The sequence below is a fragment of the Rattus norvegicus genome, chromosome 13 (assembly GCF_021556685.1).
Source record: "Rattus norvegicus strain SHRSP/BbbUtx chromosome 13, alternate assembly SHRSP_T2T, whole genome shotgun sequence".
Classification (NCBI taxonomy): Eukaryota; Metazoa; Chordata; class Mammalia; order Rodentia; family Muridae; genus Rattus; species Rattus norvegicus.
In genome coordinates, this window is record NC_141546.1 from 52,216,479 (window position 1) to 52,239,486 (window position 23,008).

At 39.2% G+C, this 23,008-nt stretch overlaps 1 protein-coding gene across 23 annotated transcripts in view; it reads right to left on the reverse strand.

Annotated features, from left to right (window-relative positions):
• Ptprc (protein tyrosine phosphatase, receptor type, C) overlaps positions 1 to 23,008 on the reverse strand; it is a 112,884-nt gene that overhangs the window by 47,798 nt on the left and 42,078 nt on the right. For 4 of the 23 annotated variants that reach the window (XM_087580033.1, XM_087580045.1, NM_138507.3 and 1 more), the window contains 8 exon segments: positions 14,546 to 14,566; positions 11,030 to 11,155; positions 8,553 to 8,699; positions 5,755 to 5,877; positions 4,886 to 4,957; positions 3,505 to 3,531; positions 1,606 to 1,818; positions 238 to 372 (listed from right to left, as the gene is read on the reverse strand). In XM_087580033.1, coding sequence (XP_087436159.1) covers positions 238 to 372; positions 1,606 to 1,818; positions 3,505 to 3,531; positions 4,886 to 4,957; positions 5,755 to 5,877; positions 8,553 to 8,699; positions 11,030 to 11,155; positions 14,546 to 14,566 — 864 coding nt within the window. 23 annotated transcript variants of the gene reach the window in all.

The following is a 23,008-nucleotide window of genomic DNA, read 5'->3' on the forward strand; positions in this document are numbered from 1 at the left end:
ACTGAGCCATCTCTCCAGCCCAAGAAAATTCTTTTAATTAATTTTTTGCAGTATGTATCATCCACGGGTTGTTCTTTTCATTTATCTACTTTGTGAGTTTGTTTCCGTGCCAGAGGCACCAGGGTTATTTCATTCTACTTTGTGGTGGGCCACTCAGGGTGGGTGAGGAGGACAAGAGCCTTTAAGCCACATCTGGAATAACTTCTGATAATAGAGCTTCTCTGCACAGTATCATACCTGGTGTACAACGGAAATTGTATGAAATCTTTTGAATGTCGCAGGTAAATTTGTTTTTTATTTTCCACTCCAAACAAATTGAGGTATTAGCTTCTATGTCTGGTGTGCAGTTTGTTAAGTTAAAGTTGTGAGTCCCTGTGGAGAAAACATAGAAGTGCCTTTAGGTTATGGTTCCTGGCGTGGAGATGTGAAGCTTCACAAGTAAAGACTCTGAAATCACACCCATGAAGTCCACTCTTGCAAGTGGAAAATTTCACTGGGAGGACTCTAAGCTCTCCCAGGGTCTGATGCCTCTTGATGATCTATTCACACTCCTAACTTTTAATTTATCTTTGTTTCGGTTGACGCATAACTATACAAACATGTGTTGGCTCTATCTACATAATGTGTAGTCGCTGTTTGCAGGCAGTCTGTCTATTACCTCAGACTTTGGCATTCATTAGGGAAGATAGCACATTATCTCTATACCACAGATTTTAGTAGAACTGTACGCTGCTTTCTTTATAAATGCAACTCAGGGAAGCATCAAGATAAACAGCTGATTTTCCCATTTGAAAAACAATTTCTCTGGGCTTTTGATGCTTGTCCGTTGATCTATTTTGGGTTTTGGAAAGAAGGTGTAATGTCACACCATAGCTCGGGCTGGTACAGAACTCATGATGCAGCCTAGGCTGGCTTTGAACACATAAACTGCTTCTGCCTTAGCCTTCCACATTCTGAGTTCACAACTTTGGTATTAACATGACTAGAACTCCCCCTTTGATTTTTTTCCCCCAGAAAACATTAAATGTTTAGCTATGTTCTTTTCTCTAATGAAAACACTTTGAATTTAAAGAGAAATACCAGCAGTCTCATGTAAAATTAATTCACAAAATACAAAGTAGGCTGTTTCTAATCCATAGGAAGTGCTTTCTTGGTGGTTTGCCGTTGTTGTTTTGGTTTTTTGTTGTCTTTTTTTTTGGCTTGTTTTCTGTTTGTTTGTTTCTTTGTTTGTTTGTTTTGAAACAGCGTTTCTCTGTGTATCCTTGGCAGTCCTGGAGCTTGCTCTGTAGACCTTGGCTGCTGTTGAACACTGAGATTTGCCTGCCTCTGCCAAATGCAATGTTGAGATTAAAGGGGGAGGGCCACCGCCTCCCAGCTGGGAACCTCTTTGTAAAAGAAACAAGAAAGACAGGCGATGCTCCTAAGGAATAGGTATGTATTTCTCTGTGCTCTCCAGGGTTCTCAACAGGGAACACACTTAACAAAGCTCACTTGCTTTCCCTCACTCTTTTTTTCTGACCACATTAGCCTGAAGAGGCACCAGAACACATATATGAACTCTCCCTGCTGTCCTAAATACACAGATAGAAGGAAGTTGACATTCACCTGGTGGTACATCTAAATTTATAATTTTATCTGGAGTACATGAGCCATTGGAGAGAGTGACGTTTTTCTGTGAGCATTCTGGTAGATTTTTTAACTCTTTTTCACAATCCGTATATTCACACTTAGGTTTTTTGTCACCTTCTAGGTTTGCGTTAAAATTCTTACTACTGTCATCATAGATGTAACGCACAGTAACGTTCCCAAATTTTTCATCTGGAAAAAAAAAGGAAATTAGTATTCTCATTATTAGGAATGAATGAGACCGCATTGGATCCAAATGCCTGAACATATTCTTTTGTATGGTGAATGATTTACAATAGCTGTGTTCTGGGTTTCAGAGGACTAAATTCAGTACTCATTAAGCAGAAGTAAAAGAATAATTAGCATATGGCAAAGATAAGACACCAAAATATCACCAAAGCAGATTATAGGTTTTAACACAGTATCACCAGGAATATGAAAAATAGAAGAAATGTATCACGTGCCCCTATGCCATTATTTTGTAATCCTCTCTCCTATAAAGGATCCCAGTATACTCGAATAATTATTGGATTGGGATCTATCTTTCCTACTAAACTATAAAGTCCATGAGAACTAAACTAGTATATTTTGATCATTATCATTAACTCAGGTACATATACCTGATATATCTGTCTGTTATTGACAATTCAATAATGCTTGTTGAATTAACTCACAAATGAGTTTATCTTCTAATAAACTCATATAAAAAGTTTCTTGCTTTATAACGTTTCTCGTTTTCTCAAATGTCTTTATAAATCATTTAGTTATCTAATTATGAATTGTTCAGAGACCATAAGTTCTCGGTCATTCCATTGCATGTGTAATATCATTACACATTATCATAAATCCTTCATAAACCCTTTTGGTTAGTGTCAGCAATTTTTATTGACTGACAGAAATTTCATTTAAACAACTGTTAATTTATATTTCCATTTTAAAATTGGTTTCTATGTGTATGTGTGTCTGTATTGGCAATAGTGTCAGACCAGCAGTCCTAAGGATCCTCTCACCTTTATCCCAACAATAGGATAAAAGGCACCTGCTACCAAGCTCACCCTTTTACAGGGGAATCATGAATCAGAACTCATTTCCTCTGCTTATCTGGCAAGCACTTTCCCATCTTTACAGCCCCTATTTACTTATTCTTATTTTATAAAAACATGTGCCCTTTGTTACATTTAAATATTGTCTTAAATTCTAAAAATGCTGGGACAAATCAGATGAAATTGGCTTTTTAGAAAAATGGAGTATTACACTGAGATAGACACAGATTGGATTACTACAGCTAAGCAAAGGTCTAAAATAATATTAGGCAACATATAATATAAGAACAATGGAGAGACATCTACTCAGATAGAGTGGCAGGAAGAACTCTAGATGACTTGGATTAAATTTTTCTCAAGTAGAGGAAAGTGTCTGAAAACAAAATCAGGCACCAAAAAGGAGAGCTATAGAAGGACTCCAAATGCAGAAGGAAAGTGGGGGAGACAGAGTCAAGAAGAAAGATACAGGCAGTTCCACATGACTCAAGACAAGAGTGGAAGTAAGGAGGGATGATGCACACAAAGGGGAAATGAACTTGAACTTGGGACATCATGTTAATAAAATAAATCAGTGGAGGCTGACCTTGACCTTGAGTGGTTGGGGACCTGACTAGAGTGCTGAGACTCCTAAAGTAACCTTGGTCATGAAGAAGGACTTGGCTTCCACCACAAGGACAGGAAGAAAATGAAAGAAATAGGGACTTTTATGATTTAGAGCTGGCCATAATAGAAACAGTAGGTAAAGGCTAAAAGCTTGAAAGGAAGAGAAATAGGATTAAGACGCTGTTCCCTCCCAAGTGACAGAGGCTGCTGTTGGTTGGGTCAACAAACTTACCACATGATGGCTTCGTTTGAGGGGTAGCTGTAATAGAGATTTAAAAGAAAGAGGCAAATCATTGAGATATTATGATATAATATGCCTGCTGTGTTCATCTTTGAGAGTCTTCTTCATAGACCTTCCATAAACTGGAAAGTCTACCTACTTGGGCTTAACGCATAACACAGCTTGCTTTAATATTATATTTTCATCTCAAGCTTGCAATTGTTGTAAACTAGTGAGCTAACTACAAATTATTTTCAGTAAAGTATACAATAAACCCAACTGTGACTGTAGCAATATGTATACTTTTTTGATACAGATCAAATGTCAGCATGCTGACAGGAACACATCTATACATTACCAAATATTTTAAGTCTTTCTTCATTCACTTTTTTGGCCTCAGACTAAATTTCCATAATTATAACCCCTATAAAGTGATGTTGTGCTTTTGTTTTATTTGTTTTTTTAATCAGATGACATTTAATAGATAAAGACTGCTTTGTTTCTAGGTTTAACCTATGTATGCTTCCCAAGCACAAAACCCAAGGTCGATAATTGATCTCACAGCAATTATTATGTATTAATAAAGTCATTTAACTCGATGGTTCTCAACCTTCCTAATGCTGCAGTCCTCTAATACAGCTCCTCATATTGTGGTGATCCCCAACCATAAAATGATTGTTTGCTACTTCATAAATATAAATATATATTATTATATAAATATAAATAAATATAATTTTGCTACGGTTAAGAATGGTAAATGTCTGAGTGTTCTGACAGTGTTAGATGACTCCTGTGAAAGGGTTGTTCAACCCCAAACTGAGAACCACAGGTTGAGGGAGAGCTGTTTTAACTGAAAACATAGATGTCTGAGTCCCTGGAAGTAAATGAATTTCTGCTAATCTTCTCAGCGTCGAGGCTCTCGGAAGAACGCCAACACTAGCCTCAAAACCACCGACTACATCACTGCCACAGATCTTGAAAGAGGGGTCTCACCTTCTTCTATCTCCATACCTGAACTCAGTAACTGAAACGGATAGTTTCCATCTGTCTCCTCAATGGAAAGGTTAGTGGTTCTGATAAAACTTACTCCATTGCACACTACAACTTCTCTTCAAAGAAATAAGTTCTAACAGACTTGGGTATTGCCTACGTGGTTCTTCATAAACACCACAACTCTTGGCAGTTATGGCAGTGACATTATATCCCAGGAGTCCCAACTACAGCTTTGCTGTACCAGTGTCTAGCTTCTGCTCCATGACCATTAGGACAATTAGGATTATAATTCTAGATTCCACAAAGAAGGAAGCCTGAGGTAGAGAAAGCCAGGATGTCTGTGAGGACATCTCCAGCAGTGGTAGAAGTATGCCTGCATGACTGAGGGTAAGATTGTCACCTATTTCTGTGCTTGTGGTGGTATTGCTTGCAAAGCCCAGAGTGGATGGTGCAGGGGTTGTGAGGTTGGCACCTGCAAGGAAATGAACAAAAGGGTAAAAGTTAATGAGTTTATTATCTAGAAGCTTGAGAAAAAAATTTTACCCAAGATAATTTGCTAAGAGATTCTTTTGAATTGATCACTTGAATTGATAAGTTTCCAAGATAACAAAGTGAGTCTAAGACTTATGTGCAAATCCATTCACATAACACACATTTCAAGTAATTTTAAATATTTAGTCACAGTGTAAAGGGGAAGTTTTTCACTCCTTAGTATAATTCTTACCTGAAAAAGAATTTGCCTCACACTAGTCTTTTCTGTTGAATTACAACTCTTCTTATTTTAGATATGAATTAGGCCAATGGTCTAACTCTTTTCTTACATCTGTTATGTCAAACCTTTCCATGTACAGTCTTCATATCAGTTTTATGAAATGAGTATTATAGGGGCCGCTTTCACAAAAGGGAAACTGAGTTACTTGTTCTAGATTTTCTTCTTTTTTTTTCTTTTTTCTTTTTTTTCAGAGCTGAGGACTGAACCCATTGTTCTAGATTTTCTAGAAAAATTCATATAGTTGGATTAATCCTAAAGCTACAAGTTGTTAATGAATATTATCAACCTCAGTGTCATGAACTTTACAAAAATAATAGTAAAGTTACATGTATACCTTCCCCCGAACAATTTTCTCTTAAGTTCCTTTTGCCTAATTTCTTCTCAAGATTTAAAAACAAAAACAATGGGAAATTTGAAAATATTATCTGGAGTAAAAGAAGTGTCATTCAAGTTTGGAGCTTCCGTAGCCTAAAACACATGGCACATAATGGTCACACCTGAGGAGATATCTGTGGTGCTGACATTGGAAGTGTGTGTAGGTGAGGGAGCAGTGCTGTTGCGTGCAAGGATGGGGGTGCCTCCAGGAAAGGTCTCCGGTACAGTACTCTCTTCGGGCACACCTGCAATCAGAAGGGTCACCAACACTATCACTCCATCATGCCACATAATGACATGAATGTAATTGCTGTACTAAGGCAAAACAAGGAGCTATCTGGTATACCTTCTACAGCATACTACAAAGCCAACCTTAACCCTAACCCATTCCATAATCCTTATTCCATAGAATATGCTGTCCATATGAGAACTTGGAGAAAGTACAGCTTGGGTATGAGTTGACAGGGGGAAAAAAGGATTGGCCTTGGGAAATAGCTTGGGTAGCACAAGCAGGTCAATGTCCCAATCAAATGCTATCTTAGTTAGTATGAAAAATATTTCCAAGAGAAGAGAACAACACAGTGTTGGAGGTGCTAATGACATACAGAGTAATTCAACTCTGAGTGTAAAAGGGTTGCCCTGTTAAGTTTGCCCAGGAGGAAATGGGGCCTGAGAGTCTCGGGTGTGTGTCCTCTTTGGGTGGGAAAGTCCTCTGTACTGGAATTCTGCATCAGTTTCACTGGAATTGAACTAAATGGTCTCCTGCCTGCGAAGCATCTGACACCCAGTCTGTTCCTTCTTATTGGCTGCTGGTCAAAATACCTCATTTATTAAGAAGGCTCCCATGCCAGGCAGACATCAGACACTGCCCGTTATGCCAATATAATCCCCCTATTCCCCAATTGCTGGCAGAGTGCCGACTGACAGATTTAAAAGAGCTGTATGTCCTGCTTAGAATTTTTCTGTCAAGTTTCAGTGCACTTCATGCCTGTTACATGTTTCCCCCCATACATCATGACCAGAAGTCAAGGATAGGCAATCCGTGTATGATCATTAACTACCCATCAGATGACTGGCACAATACTAACGGCCATGGAGAAAGCAAAAACTATATGAGCTGGCTCTTAATGGAGAGCTTGTTTGGTTATTTCACTGTCAAGCTCTCTAGGTTCAGTGATGTGCACCTAGGCTCACATGATCAGTTTGCGTGCACTTCAGTGTAAGATATTTTCTTTTGTCAGTAGCCCATGGCTGTTCTTTGAACAGCTTTGATGAGAGCATGCCACACATCTCCCAATTGCAAATGGATTGAATCTGTAAGTTATCATAAACACATCATTTGAGAAATGGAAATTAATCCTCTTTGTCAACTGAGTTTGTTCTCGGCCCACTCTTCAAAAACCATTAAACCTTCCCTTGCTTCTTGCTCTCTTCCCTCTTCTTCTTTGTCCCTTCTCTCCCCATTCCCCTACCCCCTTCCCTCCACATGCTCATGGCCAGCCTCTACTCATCTCTTCTACTCTTTTTCTCCTCTGTCTTGTCCTTCTCCCTTGTCTAGTTATCTCATTAAAACCTCTCCATGTGGAAAAAAAACAAAACAACACACTAAAATCTCAACTTTAAGTAAACCACAGGACAGGATGAATGCAGGAAATATCTGTTCATTAGTTTTAGACACAAGGTGGGGGTGGGGTGGCGATCCACAGGAGCAAGAGAGCAGGAATGGTTATGAATGCAGCTTTTACAGTTTCATTTAGACACAAACTAGCCACCTGTAAAATGGCAAAAGCAGCCGATTCTGCCTTTTAGGTTTCTTCCCATCTCCTCTGCCTTTCTTTCTATAGTCGTCCCTTCCCAACCCACTCTTTCACCTCTGCAATTGAGACTCCCACCATCACGCTCTTCAGAACGCCCAGCTCCCCTCTTCATTGGAAAGTGGACGCTCTCCTTATTAAGCAGCTAGCCTCTGCTTCCACTTAAGGATGACACTTACCATTTTAATTATTTATTACACAGAATGGATCTTTTAATTAGCGAAATTAACCAATGTGCCAAGAGGAGTTCTTTACTTAGAGCAGAACAGGTTGGTTTGTGTGAAAGGGAGCCTTGGGAGAATGCTCCTTGTTCGTGACTTCGTTCATTTCCAGACTTCTAGTCGGGATTTGCTTTTTTAAAAAATGCTCTGCTGGAGCAACAGGATCAGGTGAGATGTCCTGACAGTAATTATCCCCACGTGTGTACTTGGCCTCCATGCTTGATACATCCTGAAGCCAGCAAGCCGCTGTCACCTGTCTAACTCACTGCCGAGCTCTCAGACCACTGAATGTACATATACGATATTATGAAATTATGACCCGAGAAAGGACATGCTTATATTTCTTCCATATAAAATGGCACCGTGAAGTTATTTACACACTGGTTTGGGAAAAGAAAGGAGTGAGTAGGTTGCGTTGTTATATGAGCAGAAAAAATAAAAAGAACCTTGAAGGCTACCTGGGAAATGTAAATGTATACCTCCATTTTCCTCACTCCCTAATGACAATGGCATTGTGGTAAGGAGTTGTGAGTTCCGTCATCAATAAGGAAACTTTCATTCCTAACAGCTGTTTTCTGCTCACGGTCTAAAAAATTCACATATATTATTCTCTGTCACCCATGAATACAGTCTCCATTGAATAACAGCTACATCTATAGAACACAGAACATTGCTGTAGCCTCAGCCCTCAGTATTATTTCATCTCTGTTAGCATGACCTTTGTCTCCTTGTTTTGCATCCTACAGGCAACTATAAAATCACTAAGCCATCAATCAGCAAATACTCCACATTGAACAAGTGGCCCCAGATCCTCACAGCATTCTCAAAGCGAGGCAATCTCAGAACTCTTGACATTTGCCCGTGTCTAAAGAGCCCCCAAACCACCTGGTGGGTCAGTCTCGCCGCTGGGAGCAGCCGTGAGTGTGGTGAGGTCAGCTTGGCTGCTGAGTGTCTGAGTGTCAGCTCCTCTGGCAGAGGGGGTCTGTGAGTCAGGCTGTGGGGTCAGGTGAGGCATCAGCGTGGATGAAAAACCTGAGGTTAGAAAGTGACATGGTTATGTCGATCACACCTGTTGCTGGCAGTCTAGGCTCTAAGACAACTGTGTGAAGCAAAGGTCCTCCATTTATTACAATCGAGACGTTCCCTGGGCAAGGAGGAGGCTCCTGAGTTTCCGTTTATACACCTGTCCAGGTAACTTCTTTGACTCTCTAATCCCTGAAAGCTTGTTGGACATAAATAACTCTCCAGACTGAGGCTGGAGGCACCTTGCCCTACAGACTGAATAGTAGAAAGCTCTACAATTCTAAAACATAATAAAGAACTGAATGCAAAGTCCCAAAGGAGCAACAGGAAATAGCACAAATATGTATGAGAGTCGAAATACACGTGAAAGATTCGTATCTGTGAAATAGACTGCGAGATATGGGAGATTTGAGAAATCAACACAAAACTCTCTCAAATCACCTTACTGGCAGTTTTAACAGATTGGTAACATCCAGCCTTGGAAAAATTGTGCAGATAGGCACGCATACATGCATGCTCACACATACAGGCTCACAGAGGATCAAAGGCCAAGAACCTAGAATATGTGAAATAATAATAATAAAAAAAAGATTCGAGAGGGTGGGATTTCCATTGTGTGATAAATCTTAAGGATTGGTGTTTATACATTTACCAACATCATTCTATATTAGTACAAAATTCATACACTGTCTTATAAAGTAGCGTTGGATGCTCTAGTGTGGTGTGAGCATGGGAATATCACTATAAGGGATTTCAAAACAGAAGAACCTTGAAGAGTTTACGCCATTAGACAATTGAATTAAAAAGTTTGCCCTAAGTATATCAGGCACTAGGAAAAGTTTAGCTACCTTTAAAACTATTGATCAATCAGTCATAAGTATAAATTCCACGATTCCCCCCAACATGAGTGAAATATCGTGAGATAGCAATACCATTCTAAAAAGGAAAGCACGCTCTTTTGTTTGAATCCATTAGAAGTTTCCCAGGCAAATTGTACCATCCAATTGTGCCAAGAGATAATTTGTTGTTATTACATCCGTATTTCTAATCCACTCCCTCCTAAGCCTTCCCCTGGGATGGTCTATCTGAAGCCCTGTGGTTTTAATATAATCAAATAAAATATCTGGATGAAGAGGGAGGGATGCTGCATTTTGTGTTTCGTGTATGGGACGACATTAATAATGGAAAAGTATATGCTGCCTCCAGACGGTACACATACAGCAGCAGCCAGAACCCTTACACTTAGATGACAGACATTACGTTCAGAGGCTTACACGGGTCCTAAGCAATTCCTCTGCTGGTGGCAGGGATAAAGAGGAACTACTACGTCCCCAGTGTGCTAAAAGAGTTGCTTCCCCGTTCAGCTGCTGACTGACAGCCCATACCTGGCAACACTAAACTCAAAACACTGAAATTACTGTGTCGCTGTTACATGTGCATGTTGCTTTTTTAAACCAAGATAAACAGTTCTGTTAAGCAGTTGAGTTTCACAGTGTCTTATGACGCGTTTTTGGAAAGAAGTAGCGTTTTGCCTAAGGAAACTACATCGCAGACGTAATTTCGAAATGCACGTACAACTTCGTGTTGGCAGATGCAGGTACTGACTACGCTGAAAAGCTGAACTTGAAGAGCTGCTGAAAGCTCTAATATGGTCAAGTTAGAAGGAAAGCCGCAACCTCCCTGGTTCTGCTATTCACCATAAATAAATATGGCTGCATCTTATATCCCACTATCAGACTTCACAATTTTGGGTTGTTTGTTGGTTTGTTCTAAGAATTGACATACTATCTGGGAAAACAGCACATCTCAAAACTGAACCCTCAGTTCTAGAGGACTGTTAAAAGTCGTTCCCTATCTTTATATTTCTGACGATGTGAAACGAGAATGGAACTAAGAAATGGAAAGACGCCACTGCAAGGCAGCGCAACAGCAGTTCAGAAGTGTAAAGACGCTGCAGGGGACAATTCTGTCCTGCCAGGTGCAGCAGGGGGGCTACGAGCAGTCTCTGAGCCGCCGGCACAGATACAGTGATCCTAGGACATTAGAGGACTTCCCCTGTTACACACAGGGAGTCTTCCCTTCACCTTTTCCTTCTTCTGAGCACCATGCCTGCGTTATCTTCCGTAAGCAACCTTTCCCAGCGCCTGCTATCACCTGTATTTCATTAGCTTGAAGAAAAATGCTTAGAAACTGCATACATGACGTAAATGATTGACCACCTTAGAGAGATTTTGAAAGGCGAGTTAACCACCAATATCATTGGGACATTTGTGTGTCGACCTGTCCTAATAAGACCAGCGTTATCCAAGTTTCTTGGGAGACCTGGCTTGAGTGGTCACCTGGAAGATATGTGGTCTCTGAGGAGCCATTTCCTCTTTCAGAGATGCTTGGGGGTGTGAATTCAGTGGTGCGAGCAGGTAAAGGGTCAGTTTGAGGCAGAAGAACAATCTCTGTTGTGTCCAGTCCTGTCATGTTAATGGATGATAGAAGAGAATGAGTATATAAATCATGTCCCCAAATGTCCATTCATATACATGATCTAACTTCCCAGCCTCACACACAGGTACCAAGCTTATGTTCTATAAAGTGTGCATGCATACTTCCACGCCTGCACACATATGCAAAAACACACACATACACAAATATACATGCACACACGCACACATACATACATACACACACATACTTTACTTACATATGTATGTACATACAGGTAGGCACACACAAAGAAAAATATGTAAGTATATATACAGACAGCTATACTCAGTCACACATACATATGCACATATACTCACATGTATTGACCCATACAGACACAAACACACACATGTGGCTATAGATTTTAGCTATGGATGCATATATAGACACAAATTATATAATAAAAGTTAAAAATAAAGATGAGGAAATTGACTAGAAAGCAGCTCTCCCTAGCTCTCTCCCAACTTAATCATTGGGTAGCTACCCAAAGCAACTGGATTCAGAAGAATGGAACCAAATGAGTAAAATGTCTAAAGGAAATTTGAAAAGACTTACAGACTATAAGCAATAATGGAGTGGAGAAGGATAAAGCCAGAAATGGATCATTAGGAGACTTAGGATTCCAAGTGGGAAAAAGAAAAGGAGACAAAGTGTGGACGAATCAGGTGCATGGCTCTTCCTGCAGCTCCATCTCTACAGGCCAGAGCTGACTGCAAGTTCTAGGAAGTTTGGATGACATCAGGATCCTGTCTAAAATCAAAATTGCATATACATGGAGATTGAAAAACTAAGCCAATGAATCAAATGAACGAGGGAGAGAGTTCTAGGAGTAAAGCCTGGAAAACAAAATTCACAAACTGAAGTGTGAGTGATCTGCCTTCTGAAACTATGAAACCATGTCTGCCTTGGTCATCAGAGACGTATGGACTGGAAGTAGGCTTGTTCTCACTCACTGTTCTAAAGGAGGGATCTGTCACGAGGGAGGGAAAGCTAATCCTGTTGAGTAGGCATGGGTCTATACGCTGGACACTGTCTGAAGACAACGTAATAGGGTAAATCAAACACTTCCCTGTTTTCCTTTATTTAAACTGTTTTTATTTTTGTGAAAAAGAAAAATAAATCTAATTTAGTTTTTTTAATTATTTTATGCATGAGTGCTCTATCTGCATGTACACTTGATCTCCAGAAGAGGGCATCAGATCCCATCATAGATGGTTGTAAGCCACCATGTGGTTGCTGAGACTTGAACTCAGGACCTTGGAAGAGCAGTCCGTGGTCTTAAATGCTGAGCCATCTCCCCAGACCCTCAAATTTAGATTTTAAAATCATGTTCTCTCTGGGATTATAGGGGTGCTGTTTTTTAGTTGTCTCTTGCTTAATCTGTATTAACATCTTTGAGTATTAAAATACGCCATTTTTGAATATTTACTAAATCAAAAATAGGTGTACTTTACCAAATAAAGATTAAAACAACCTTTCCAAATTGAACTAGAGGTAAGGCATAACTCTTATATTTGGGGTCACTATTCTAACCTAATTGTCTTTCATCCACCATGTACTGAATAAAAAGGAAGAACATTTTTTAAAGGAGAGAGGAAGTGGGGAGCAAAGAGGCAGAGAAGTGGAAGGGGGGATTTTAAATCTGGTTCATTGTGTTAACTCAATGTTCTCGTCATTGATGAAAATTTATTTTTAAGTTAGATCAACTAAATCAAGGGTTGCAGTGGTATCCTGGGCTGAGAGAATGTTGCAGCAAGTTCCCCAACATACACACCGACACTCCCACTGAGTAGATTAACTGAAAAAGGCTTTGGAGGCGTTACTTTGGACCCTCAAGGTTAAAAGCCTATGCTGCTGTGAAGAGTATGATTCCTCGAGACATTTTTTTCTGCAAAGTAAATTCAGTCTTCGGTGTATGAAGAAGAGTCTTTGGAGAAGACTCGTGTGCAGAAGCATTAATATCTTCACAGACACTTAAGTTCAAGTCTCACCAGGTACAATTTATGATTGTAAATTTACCAATTCTCTACTGTCTCTGATTCCTCACTTTGAACATTCTGCATGTCACCCTGATTACCTTCCTCATTGGTGATATTTGGGGACACCATTCCTCTTTGTATTCTAGGCCAGAATTCTAAGTTAATGCTCAACAAGGTAAAAGAATGGGCTCCCATTCCATCCCATAGCCTTCCTTTTCAGCCACAATGTCTCATCCATGCGGGCTGAGAATACCTTAATATTTTGTAAAGGAAAGAAGTTGGCATGAACGAGTCACAGCCTGCTCTGTAGCAAGTACTTTACTCATCCTCTCTGCCATGCAATCAAACTGTACAAGTCCATGCTTAGACAGTGAAAAATAAAAGAAGATGCTTTTTAGAAGCTCAGAAGTGGCATTTGTTAGTATCTGCATAGTGTTTTGGACTTCAGAATAAACTTTCATTTAATGACAAATAATTCCTATGATAACCTAATTTTAGAATGCAGATTTGCTCCCCCTTAAATGTGCATTTTTAGTTATTAAGACAGCCATATTTTATGGTCCCACTTACCTTCTTAAGACACACTGTCAGCCACATGATTAGTTGGGAAACAGTCATTTACAGCAAAAGCAACATCTAAGGGATTTAATTTCTCTTTACCCACCTGCGGGTTTGTCCCTCTATGATCTGGGGTTTAGAGAATTTTAACACACTGGCCACATCATCGTTATTTACATATGCTTTCCTCAAAAGCTTTTAGAAAAAGTTAGTTGAATTATAGTAGGAAATTTTGTAAACTATTAATGCAAAGTATCTTAATATCACATCTCCAAGCATAACTTAAAGAAGAGCAAATTACCCTTGAAGAAATATTATAAGATGAAATTTTAACTAAAAGAGAACATATATTAAAATCTAAGCATAAGTGAATTCTACATTCAATTAATTTATATAATGCATTTGTCCTTAAATAAACATGATATTGTTTTTAGGCTTCCCACTACGTTTCTAGTTTTAAGTCTGTTTTAAAAAATTATTTTTATGCAATATATTCTGATCACAGTTTTCTCTCTCTTAATCCAGGTTGATTTATACAGATTTTTAAAATTCATTTAGTGTTAAATTTTTAAAGTGATTAGAGACTTGCTATGCTGTTTATTGTCAATTTAAAGAAATTTAATTGAAACTTAAAGCTTGAGTTAAACACAATAATAATTATATAATTTAAAAGTATGTTCAACTGGTCACTCAATTTAATATTAGAAAGAATTTTAAGAACACATGATAGTGAGGCCCCCCCACACATACAATTTCTTCTTTAAACTTCTTTCCAAATAAATTAACTACATGACTGTTATAACAAAGATAAAATATTAAAGATCAAATATTAATTCTTACCATCGTCGGTTGTTCCTTGCCCTGAAAAAAATAAAATTAAACACACTTTTAGAAAGTTTTGAATTCAAAGCATACATGTAATTATATATCATGTACTATATACATAGTTATTCAAAGCACACATGTAATTATATATCATGTACTATATACATATTTATTCAAAGCACACATGTAATTACATATCATGTACTATATACTTATTTATTCAAAGCATACATGTAATTATATATCATGTACTATACACATATTTATTTTTCAGCACATTTCATCTTCGTGAAACCAAGTTCCCAATTTTTTTTTCTGTTAGTGTTTTGATGTTTTGAAGACAGCTACAGGCTGACCTATGGATTTTAGGTGTGATCCTAAAGACATAAGGATGGGTAGGGTGGGAGCTCACAGTTTGGAGTCAGCCAATACAGCAATGTCTTTAGTGGGAGGGGGCTAGAGAGACTTCTTTTTTTAAAAAAATTTGAATCAATATTTTTGTAAATGAACAGAAGATGAAACTAAGTTAGAGGCATAAAAATTCGAGTAGTGGAAGTATACCCACAGAGAAATCGTGATGATACTCTCAATCAGAAAGTGTCATTGGGAGAATACGCGGGAGAGAAAAGCATCTATGAAACACTCAGGGAGCAGACCCCGACTTCGCATGTGTTGGAAGAGAGAACGAAGAGTTAAGTAAAGGAAAAAGTCCCGTGGGTGTTTCCACGCATTACTGAGTTGCTGAATTGTGGACACTCACGTTGAACACAAAGAGGGAACATCTCAAGGGAAATAGGCCAGTTTGAATGGCTGCTGATTGCACATTACAGAAGCATTTGTGTGGAGACGTGAGAGCTCGTGTTGAACGTGCCCGAAGCACACAGAAGGGCGTTGTAGTCGCAACGAGAGTCTAAGACAGAATGCAGGGGTTAAATGAATGTCAAGAAGAAAGCCGGCAGAGCTGATGAAGTACTCCCCATCAGAGGAGAGAAATGGATGGAGACTGTTTCAAGAAAGGTTTCTCTGAAATTATGTGCCAGTGACAAGAGGAGTTGCGCACGCTGTGTACAACAGGCTAGCTGTGAGAGTTCTGGGAGCCGGATCTAGCCCGCAATGAAAAAACAGGTTCTAGGAGGGGGGACAGGCAGGGGAGCAACAACTGGGATGTAAGTAAAATAATTAGTTTTAAAAATTAAGAAAAGTGGGTTTGGTCCCCAGCTCCGAAAAAAAGAACCAAAAAAAAAAAAATTAAGAAAAGGAAAGACAGGTTTCCTCACCCTTCTTACTAAATGACTCCCCAAAAAAACAATAGAAAGTTATTTTCTAAGAGATAGACTAGTGCTATGGCAATATTCAAAAGGAAGAAGAGACTGGCTAGTAATCAAGGTAGCTTCCTGTCAAGATCTTTTCCTTTCTTCAGTAGAGTAAATCTGAAAAGTTTTTCTCCCCTGGGAAGTGCCATCAAAGGCACCTAGTTATTTTACATACCTGTGATATATGTATATCTCTCTTTTTCTCTTGATCATTCATACTTAAGTACTGTTGTGCATTGCTTATCAATGGACAAATCTTTTGATCATGAGGTAATTTCACCATTATGCTAATAATGCAAATAATCACCATAGGGTATATTTTCACAACTCAAAATGGCTCTATTGTGACAAAATTAAGGCCCATTCATGTCTGTGACATTGGTATGTAGTGTAGTACTAAATTGTTTTGAAAACATTATTTGAAACACTGTCCCATGTTTCTGGCTAGTCAGCTAGTGCTGAGTGCTTTTTATTCCATCTATTTTTATGTTCCTCCTAAGAGAATTCCTGTCCTCTGATCCATTCTAATTTCCTTCCGAATTCACCTCTAAGAATTATGTTGGTTTGCAAAAGAGATAATGAGAAGAAACAAAGTATAAATATATCAGTAATTAATAGATCGCGTTTTAAATAACAAGTTAAAAATGCTCTGGTTTCTTTGACTGTATGAAACCATAGCAATCAGTTTCTTCTTCTTCTCTCTCTCTCATGAGACACATGCAAACTTTTCAACATCTAGAGAGAGTTTGACACTCCCCTTCTCAGTGCACCCCCCTTCGTAATTCCTAGGAGCTTCACGTTGTTTTCTTCTCTTAGGAAATAGCTATTGTTTTGTTCTCATGTTAGAAGTGAGAGTTGAGCATGAAAGGCACAATCCTCACCTGAAAAGTCAGCAATGCAAACGACAAATGCATCCAGCAATCTGCACAAACCTTTAACACATGTGCCCTGTTTAGGCTGATAATTCACAGTTGGCGAGAGCTCTACAGTATAAGGAAGAGGGGAGGAGAAGCTTCTGTATTGGGGTATGTATATATTATCTACTAGGTAATCAGTGGTGGAGAAATCCTTGAATGACTTTGAAAATGATGTATACACAAAGGAGATGCCAAAGCCACCAGATGATAGCTTTCAGACCTGAGCTCTAAGGTAGATGTGGTAGGTCCTGAAAAGGGATTGGATGCTTTCCTGAAGGTGCCAGAAACCACAGGATCAAAGAATGTGAAGAAGAAGAAGAGGAGGAAGAAGAAGAAGAAGAAGAAGAAGAAGAAGAAGAAGAAGAAGAAGAAGAAGAAGAAGAAGAAGAAGAAGAAGAAGAAGAAGAAGAAGAAGAAGAGGAGAAGAAGAAGAAGAAGAAGAAGAAGAAGAAGAAGAAGAAGAAGAAGAAGAAGAAGAAGAAGAAGAAGAAGAAGAAGAAGAAGAAGAAGAAGAGGAGGAGGAGGAGGAGGAGGAGGAGGAGGAGGAGGAGGAGGAGGAGGAGGAGGAGGAGGAGAAAACAAACAATAGCCAATAGCTTTGGTCAAAGAAGAAAGGGGAATTTTGGAGTAGGTTAGACTAACTACCCCTCGTTTGGGAGACCACTCTGCTTCACTGCACTCATTTATTAGCTTGCTTCAGCCAAGACATGAACTCCTCACCTAAAGCATTTGATGGAAGCCTATAAACTTGGAACTTATCGTATGTTCATGATGAAACGTGAACAATGAATGCAGGGACACTATATGAAGTCACCTTTGTATGAATACAGGAACAGTGTACATATGTGTTCATGTGTGCACAGGCACAAAAGTGTATATGTGTGGGTGGAGGACAGTAGTCAATGCTAATCATTTTCTACCTAATTTTTGGAGGCCAGGTCTCCCACTGAACCTAGTGTTCACTGACTCAGCTAATTTGGTGTCCAGTGAACCCAAGAGTCTGCTGTCTGTCTTCCCAGCTCTGGGATTAACGGTAGGTAAACGCCACTGCATTCAGCTCGTTTATTTGTTTAACACGGCTGCTAGAAATCTGGACTTAGGTCTTTATGTTAGCGGGGAGAGCATTTGTATGACTGCGCATATATATATACATATATATATATATATAAAATATTACACACGGATACAGAAACAGACAAACAAAGGACACACACACCTTAACCTTATTTGAAAGAAAATTCCAGTACTACAGAACTACTGTTTAGGGCCAGTGCAAGACCAGAATTACTTGTTTTGGTTACTAAATCCTTCCAGGTAGATTTGCAATACCAGTAGCACTCTTATTCAACATGATAAAAAGTGTGGGGAAAAAATTAACCTGTCCAAAAATCCTTTAAAGTAACTCCAAATGAGATTTTTGTTTAAAATCTTCTAGAGTATAACTAAACACTTAAAGAACCTATGAATTCTCCTCGGCAGTAAAGATTCAAAGTACACATAAATTTCCCCCGGGTATTCCCATGTCAAAGGAAAAACACAAAGGAAACACTACAAATTTTAAAGTAAGGATGTACTAAAGTTGCCCTGCAGAAGTAGCCTAGTTATGAAGCCACTATATGAAGGCCATTCATCCCCATGTTAATTAAGATCTTTTGCATATACTAACAGCTACCTCTGTGGATACTTTACATATCAAATAAGCGGGAAGGTGGAGGGCTTCACATGAATACTTAGAGGACTTGTGCTACTTAAGATCTGCAGCAGTTAGAGATGTGTCTGTCATGTCTCTGGAATTCTTTCTGAATTACCTGAATAGATTATCACCAAAATCATGAGTAGATGTAGCCTTCCTGCATCCTTATTGCTACAGAGAGACCTGAAATTACTGAGTTTGGGGGCATTTAGTTAGTACATGGCCTTCTCATTTGAGTGATTACAGGGCCACAGAGTAACCTGCTGGGGCCATGCAGAGCAAATGAGTCAAGGCATCATTCTGACCTGCTCCCTGTAGATCGACAGCACTATCTACCCAAAGTGAACAATCTATGTTGTTGGGAAATAAAACCTTTGTAAAGTGGCTCATAGCCAGTGCAACTAGGATGATGTGTTAGTAAAAGTAGCATTGTGTGTGTGTGTGTGTCTGTGTGTCTGTGTGTCCTATGTGTGTGTGTCTGTGTGTCCTGTGTGTGTGTCTGTGTGTGTGTCTGTGTGTTTGTGTCTGTGTGTATGTGTGTGTGTGTCTGTGTGAGTGTGTGTGTATCGTGTGTGTGTTTGTGTGAGTGTGTGTGTGTCGTGTGTGTGTGTGTGTGTTTGTCTGTCTGTAAACAGAACTTAGAAGAAATAACAATAGCAGGAGGAAAACACACGAAGTAGCCATGCAAATTAAAAACAGTACTTGTACGGGTAGATGACAGTAAAGTGGAAAAGAATCACTTTCCTAAAACTATGGATTTAGAATCTTTTTCTAAAATTTGTAAACACAACAAGTATACACACACACACACACACACACACACACACACACGCACGCACAAGCAGGGCACTCAATGTGTTTAATTGCTACACAGAATCCTCTATTATTCTGGTTACACAATTTTCATGCATTTTTTTCCTTTAGCAATAATATTTCAGTAGATGGCACCAGAGAACCAGAAATCTGTAAATCATCCACCTGGTGAGCATTTCCCCATTATAATCCTGTTGTGAATTACCAGTGGAATTGACTAGATACATTAAACACGTGAGCATGGAGATAACAGAGCCCTTGATCTTCAAAGCTATGTTATTCTAACACGTGTATTGTTAACTGAATTTACCTTTCCCAATATGTTTCTTTCACAACTCGAAATGTTTAAATGATTGCAAATCAAAGTTACCTTGAAGTCACACCCCTAAGTCTGCCATCAGAGATTTAAGAAAAAGTAGGAATCTATTTGAGTGGAAATAACATTTCAAAGGACATATTTGGGCTTTAAATATCATCTATTCTACCACCAACCTCCCTTCCAAAACAAAAGGAAAGAAAGAGAACCCCACAGAATACTGTTTCTGAGGGGATTTAAGCCTGCTGCTTTGCAAGGACAGAAGAGTGGAGCAGAATAGAAGAAATAATACTTACTCTGAGTACTAGCCTAAAAGGAATAGGGAGTGTTTTGAAGATTTGGAATGTGTACCTGTATAACTCCTCTCCATGAGCCCGAAGGCTGTACAAAGTAGCCACACACAACAGTAGAGGTAGCCAGAGCAGCTTGTATGTGTTCTCTTCTTAGCTTGGCAATACCATTGGGCATACATAAAAATGCAGGATTATATCCACTATGTCCACTCTATAAATTAGGTCTATGATCCAGTCAGTAATGACGAGCGAATTCTGATCAATGTTACCTAAATTGTGCATGGTAGCATAGCCATGTAATCCCAGTTACTCCTGAGGCTGCATCAAGAGTCACAATTTCAGAACCTAACTGGCCTGCAGACTGAATCCAAAGCCAGATTGGGCAACTTGGTAAGATTGTGTCTCACAGGGAAAAACATAAAAGGTGAGGGTTCTAGAACTGTAGCTCAATGGCGTGCATTTGCCTAGTGTATGAGAACTCCTGGACTCCATCTGCAGTAAAACACACACACACACACACACACACACACACACACACACACACACACACACAAATAAAAGAAACTATCAGAAGTAGCCTTTCTCACTGAAATCCTATCACAATCAGACAATGTCAATGTTACTTTGCCAACAGTTGTTTTTAATTTTGTCATCTCAATAAGCCATAAAGGCAGCCATTATTTTCTGTGTCTTATATGTAATGAAGGAGAGGACAAGCGTGGCATATGAGAGCATTGCCCTCATTCTTTCTATCTGGTTTATGCCAAAATATTGGTTGTGTTAGCATTGTATCTTGAGTCTATAGAAAAGGAGTGGCTGCCTGTCTGTAGAAAATAATCACAGTGCTTTATACTCATGGACCAGCACAATACCCTGCCTGAGATTAAGTCCAGTTGGTGGGGAAGAAAACTAAAAACCAGAGAGCCCATAGTTCCCTGCTGTCGTTCAATCTCATGAGGCTTATGAATTTACAAATGGCACCAAGGCTCAGAGAACATCAACATACATTTGTTCAGGTTTCTCTCATTAATGCAAATGGACATCACAGAAATGCAAGACAGACAGCAAGACACACTGAAGAGTAACTCAGTACAAATAGAAACCACACAAGAGCAGGAGAAATTGGAACCCGTTCTAACTCAGTACTTCAGAACTGGGACACATTGTGTCTGGAAACAGAGCAAGAGATTAAAAAAAACAAAAACAGGCATTCAAAATCAAAAAGAGGGAGGGAGGAGAGGGGGAAGTTAAGAGACACTGTCTAAAATTAGTTTTTTAAACTTCTTAATATAATTCATATACCATTCACAAATGGTGAAATAACATGTTCAAGTGATGACAGGTACAGGAGTCAAGATTGGGACAAAAGAGTAGTAGTCTTGCCGACTGTAAGCATATAGTGCAATTAAACATTCAAGCCTAGCTTTCACCATCTTCTTAAATCATAAATTAAATATAAGGTCAGTGCTAGCCTCCAAAATACTACTGAGGACAAAAGCCAGAAAATGTTTAATGAACAAAGGCACTTTAAAATCAAATACTACAATGTCATTTTTAATAGAGAAACAATGTCTACCTGTCTTCTGAACGCAGATAATTGTGCCCCACACAATCAAATACTGCCTTCTCTTTGTGATTATATTTGACTATGAATAACACACATGCAACACTAAAACCAGAATGTCCTTTGACTCTTTTGTATTTGGCTAAAGTATCGTCTTATCCATTTCAATTATGCTAATTAACTAAGTGAGCAAGCAACAGAAAATTAGTAAAGACTGAACACTTGGGCACAATAGTACACAGTGAAATCTTCACAATCAGGAGAGTAAAGCTGGGGGATCCTGGGTTCAAGATCATCCTTAGATCATAGCAAAGTCCGGACAAGCACTGGCTGAGCAATATTCTCAGTGAATAAACATGAAAATAAATCCAGTGGCTATGTGAGAAAAATGATGTTTCGCTTTTTGTTTTCTTGTCTTAATTGTCTTTCGATTTAAGGGAAACAGTGTAGAAGGGCAGTTCCTGTGTGGCCATAGCAACACCAATGTGTAGGAATGGCAATATCAGGGTCTTTGAACTGGATGCACACATTTTCAAATGGTCCATGTTCAAGGCACTGAGAGTTGAGGGAGTAGATTGTGAGTTTGAGGCCATCTCGGGCTGTGGTGAGACCTGTTCTTGAAAACCATCATCACCTCAAAATTCTATTCAACCACCATCAGAGAAGCTTCCTCCTTGCAGCATATGGAACAAATACAGAGACCTCACAGCTAGACATTACTCAAAGAGAGCTTGGAACACGAAATAAGATGTCTCCACCCATTCCTTCCCATTAGAGCTCAGAGAACCCCACAGAAGAGTAGGCAGAAAGACTCTAAGAGCCAGGCGGGATGGAGGACAGTAGGAGAATAAGACTCTCTAAATCAATAGAGCATGGGTCATGTGAACTCACAGAGACTGAAGCAGCAAGCAGGGGACCTACATGGACCTGCATCAGATTCTCTGCATATGTATATGGCAGCATTCGGTTTAGCATTTTTATGAAACTCCTGGCTGTGTGAGCAATTGGGCCTCTGACTCTTGTGCCTTCTCTTTACCTTCTGTTGGTTTGCTTGTCCAACTTGGATATGATGAGTCGTATTTTACCTGGGTGTGTTTTATTTGGTTACATTTTGTTGTTATCACTGAGAAGACCATTCTTTTCTGATGAGAGACAGAAAGGGATTGAATCAAGATGGAAAGAGAGGTTGAAAGGAACTGGGAGGAGTAGAGGGAGGAAAAACTTTAATCAGGATATATTGTATGAGAAAACACTTTATTTTTAATAAAATGGGGAAATACTTTTTTTTTTTAAAAATCATCTCTTCCTCCTCCTCCTCTTCTTCTTCCTCTTCCTGCTTCTCCTCCCCCTCCTCAAAGAGTTCATCACCTCCGGACATTCTCCAAGATACCCCAGTGTATGAATACAACAGGATTGTGGAAACCACATCTTAAGACATTCCGGATTGTATCAATCATGTGTACCTGTTTATGCCTCGGCATAATCAGTACTGTAATATTGACTGATATAAAACACAAATCCTGCAGTTGTATCATTGGCTGACTGACAACCAGGTTGACAGCACAAACT